This window comes from Colobus angolensis, unplaced genomic scaffold (assembly GCF_000951035.1).
Source record: "Colobus angolensis palliatus isolate OR3802 unplaced genomic scaffold, Cang.pa_1.0 Scaffold21, whole genome shotgun sequence".
Taxonomy (NCBI): Eukaryota; Metazoa; Chordata; class Mammalia; order Primates; family Cercopithecidae; genus Colobus; species Colobus angolensis.
Genome location: NW_012115266.1, coordinates 1,923,196 through 1,926,934, shown reverse-complemented (window position 1 = coordinate 1,926,934; position 3,739 = coordinate 1,923,196). Strand labels below are relative to the sequence as shown.

General features: G+C 51.8%; 1 protein-coding gene across 2 annotated transcripts in view; it reads left to right on the top strand.

Annotated features, from left to right (window-relative positions):
• LRP5 (low density lipoprotein receptor-related protein 5) overlaps window positions 1-3,739 on the top strand; it is a 105,172-nt gene that overhangs the window by 12,906 nt on the left and 88,527 nt on the right. For both annotated transcript variants that reach the window (XM_011942322.1, XM_011942321.1), the window contains exon 3: window positions 3,507-3,703. Coding sequence is in view for 1 of the 2 variants with exons in the window: in XM_011942321.1 (XP_011797711.1) it covers window positions 3,507-3,703 (197 nt within the window). In the remaining variant the exon portion in view is untranslated. The remainder of the gene's footprint in view (window positions 1-3,506; window positions 3,704-3,739) is intronic.

The following is a 3,739-nucleotide window of genomic DNA, read 5'->3' as shown; positions in this document are numbered from 1 at the left end:
AAACTCTGCCTCCTGGGTTCACTCCATTCTCCTGCTTCAGCCTCCTGAGTAGCTGGGACTACAGGCGCCGCCAGCTCGCCCGGCTAATTTTTTTGTATTTTAGTAGAGATTGGGTTTCACCAGGTTGGCCAGGCTGGTCTCGAACTCCTGACCTCAGGTGATTCACCCGCCTCGGCCTCTCAAAGCACTGGGTTTACAGTTGCGAGCCACTGTGCCCAGCCTGTGTTTGCTATTATGATTCCCCTGTGCACAGAAAGGCAGGTGAATTTGCCCAAAGCCACACAGCTAGTCCTAGCCAGGGTTGGACCGTAGAGTCTGTAGCCCCAGGGTCTGGTCCGTTCTCAGCCTCTCTCCTACCTGCCTCCCCGCGGGATTCTTCTGTCTCTGCAGCAGCCATTGCTCTTCATGATGCACCTGGGGCAATTCATGTGGAAGCATCGTGTGTGGGGGGATGAGCTCTGGAGCCACACAGACCTGTGCAGGCCCCTTTATCTGTGACTGTGGCAAGGACTGAGGCTGACCTTCCCTCAGTGCTTCTGGCTGAGGCAGAGCGTGGCCCAGGGAGCAACTGGGAGTGATGGGCCTCTGGCTTCTCTCATTGAAAAATGTCAACATGGCTGGGCACATGGCTGGGCACACCTGGCACACAGGGCCAGCAGCAGGCAGTACTTGGTCAGTGAAGAAACTGCCTTTCACCTTACACCTATAATCCCAGTGCTTTGGAAGGCTGAGGTGAGAGGATCACTTGAGCCCAGGGGTTCGAGACCAACCTGGCAACAAATGGTGGCTCACGCCTGTAATCCCAACACTTTGAGAGGCTGAGGTGGGTGGATCACCTGAGGTCAGGAGTTTGAGATAAGCCTGGCCAACATGGTGAAACCTCATCTCTACTAAAAATACAAAAATTAGCTGGGCATGGTGGCAGACACTTGTAATCCCAGCTACTTGGGAGGCTGAGGCAGGAGAACTGCTTGAACCCAGGAGACAAAGGTTGCAGTGAGCTGAGGTCATGCCGTTGCACTCTAGCCTGGGTGACAAGAGCAAAACTCTATCTCAAAAACAAAAACAAAAATATTTAAGTTAAAACAATTAAAATTAAGACCGAGCACGGTGGCTCACACCTGTAATCCCAGCACTTTGGGAGGCCAAGGTGGGCGGATCACGAGGTCAGGAGATCGAGACCATCCTGGGTAACATGGTGAAACCCTGTCTCTACTAAAAATACAAAAAAATTACCCGGGCATGGTGGTGGGCGCCTGTAGTCCCAGCTACTCAGGAGGCTGAGGCAGGAGAATGGCATGAACCCGGGAGGCAGAGCTTGCAGTGAGCTGAGATGGTGCCGCTGCACTCCAGCCTGGGTGACACAGCAAGACTCTGTCTCAAAAAAAAAAAAAATTAAAATTAAAAAATTAGCTGGCTATAGTGGTGGTCCAGCTACTCTGGAGGCTGAGGCAGGAGGATTGATTGAGCTTAGGAGATCGAGGCTGCAGTGAGCCATGATTACGCCACTGCACTCCAGCCTGGGTGACAGAGCAAGACCCTGTCTCAGAAAACAAACAAAAAAGGCGACATTGTAGAAAACAGTTTGGTGATTCCTTAGGATGTAAACATCGATTTACGTATGACCCAGCAATTCCGTTCCTAGCTGTATACTCTTAAGAATCAGAGACAGGTATTCACACAAAATGTGAATGGACAGGAATGTCCGTAGCAGCACTGTGCACAACAGCCGAAGGTGGAAATGACCCGAAGGTCCTCCGGTGGGCGAGTGAATGCACAGATCGTGTTCTGTCTGTGCACTGGAATACAGTCCACCCCTAAAATGGGGTGAAGCACTGACATGCTACCGCATGGACGAACCTCGAAAACACGGTTTTGAGTCAAAGAAGCCAGACGTCAAAGGCTGCGTATTGTGATTCCGTTTATGTGAGATGTTTAGAATGTGTGTCGTTAAACCCATCAAAAGTGTTTGCCGGGGCTGGGGGCGGGGACTAGGGAGTGACTGCTGATGGGTTTGGGGTTTTCCTGTGGGGCAATTGAAGTGCTTTGGAACTAGACGCAAGTGGAGGCTGCACATCCTTGTGAATGTGCTAGGTATCACTAATTATTCACTTTCAAGTAGTAAATTTAGGCCGGGTGCAGTGGCTGTCACCTGTAATCCCAGCACTTTGAGAGGCCAAGGCGGGTGGATCGCCTGAGCTCAGGAGTTCAAGACAAGCCTGGGCAACATGGTGAAACCCTATCTCTACCAAAAAAATACCCCCCAAAAATTAGCTGGGCATGGTGGTGCACGCCTGTGATCCTAGCTTCTCTGGAGGCTGAGGTGGGAGAATCGCTTGAAGCTGGGAGGCAAAGGTTGCAGTGAGCTGAGATCACACCACTGTGCTCCAACCTGGGTGGCAGAGTGAGACCCCATCTCAAAAAAACAAAACAAAACAAAATAAATAAATAAATAAAAATGTAAATGTTATGTCCTGTGAATTTTACTTCAATAATTTTCTTAAAAAACAGCATCAACAAAAATGAACAGAAGAGGTGGTGGATCTGCAGAGCCCACAGCTCCCATCTTCCCTGTGCTGCTTCATGAGTGTCACCCTCTCCTGGCAGCTGTGCTGAGGGCTGGGGACATGGTGGGGACCCTCTGCCCCCAGGCCCACCCTCAGGGAGCCTGTCACTGGGCGAGGGTCATTAAGCAAATAAAACTACAATGTTACTGACCGTGTCACATTACGATCCCGTTCCCAGTGCCCATAATCTCATTACACCCAAGTCCTCATTTGCTAGGCACCGTAAGCACCTAGAAAAGAATAGCTGTTTCTCGTGTTGATGCCAAGTTTAATTTACTCTGAAAGTATAAATTATGAGCATTGTAAGAAGGAGCGAGTGCACGTGGCCTGATTTGTATTCAGAGGTTAAAGCCTTGGGCAGAAGAGCTATCCTTTCCACCAGGTGTGGCTTCCTCCTTTCTCCCCTGGCGGAGACTTTGCCACTTGACCTGGGGGACCCCCTGTGTCACTGTCACAGACTGGGTTTGGGACATGCCCTGTGCACTCCAGGAGAAATGTACAATGGCACCAACTCCTGGGGCTCTTGACCTGGCCTCATTTGTCTGGTGGAAAGTAAGTGAGAGGCCTGGTGCGGTGGCGTAGGCCTGTAATCCCAGCACTTTGAGAGGCTGAGGTGGGTGGATCACCTGAGGTCAGGAGTTCGAGACCAGCCTTGCCAACATAATGAAACCCTGTCTCTACTAAAAGTACAAAAATCAGCCAGTCGTGGTGGTGGGCATCTGTAATCCCAGCTACTCGGGAGGCTGAGGCAGGAGAGTTGCTTGAACCCGGGAGGCGGAGGTTGCAGTGAGCTGAGATTGCATCACTGCACTCCAGCCTGGGCAACAGACTGAGATTCCGTCTCAAAAAAAAAAAAAGAGAGAAAGTAATTGGGTCAGCAGCAGTGATTGTCAGGGGACCCCTCATGATGGCTCCCCTACCCCACCTCTCTGACTGCAGGCAGAAGGTGGTGGAGGGCAGCCTGACACACCCCTTCGCCCTGACGCTCTCTGGGGACACTCTGTACTGGACGGACTGGCAGACTCGCTCCATCCATGCCTGCAACAAGCGCACTGGGGGGAAGAGGAAGGAGATCCTGAGCGCCCTCTACTCACCCATGGACATTCAGGTGCTGAGCCAGGAGCGGCAGCCTTTCTGTGAGTGCCGGCTGGGCCGCGGGGGCTGGGGCATGG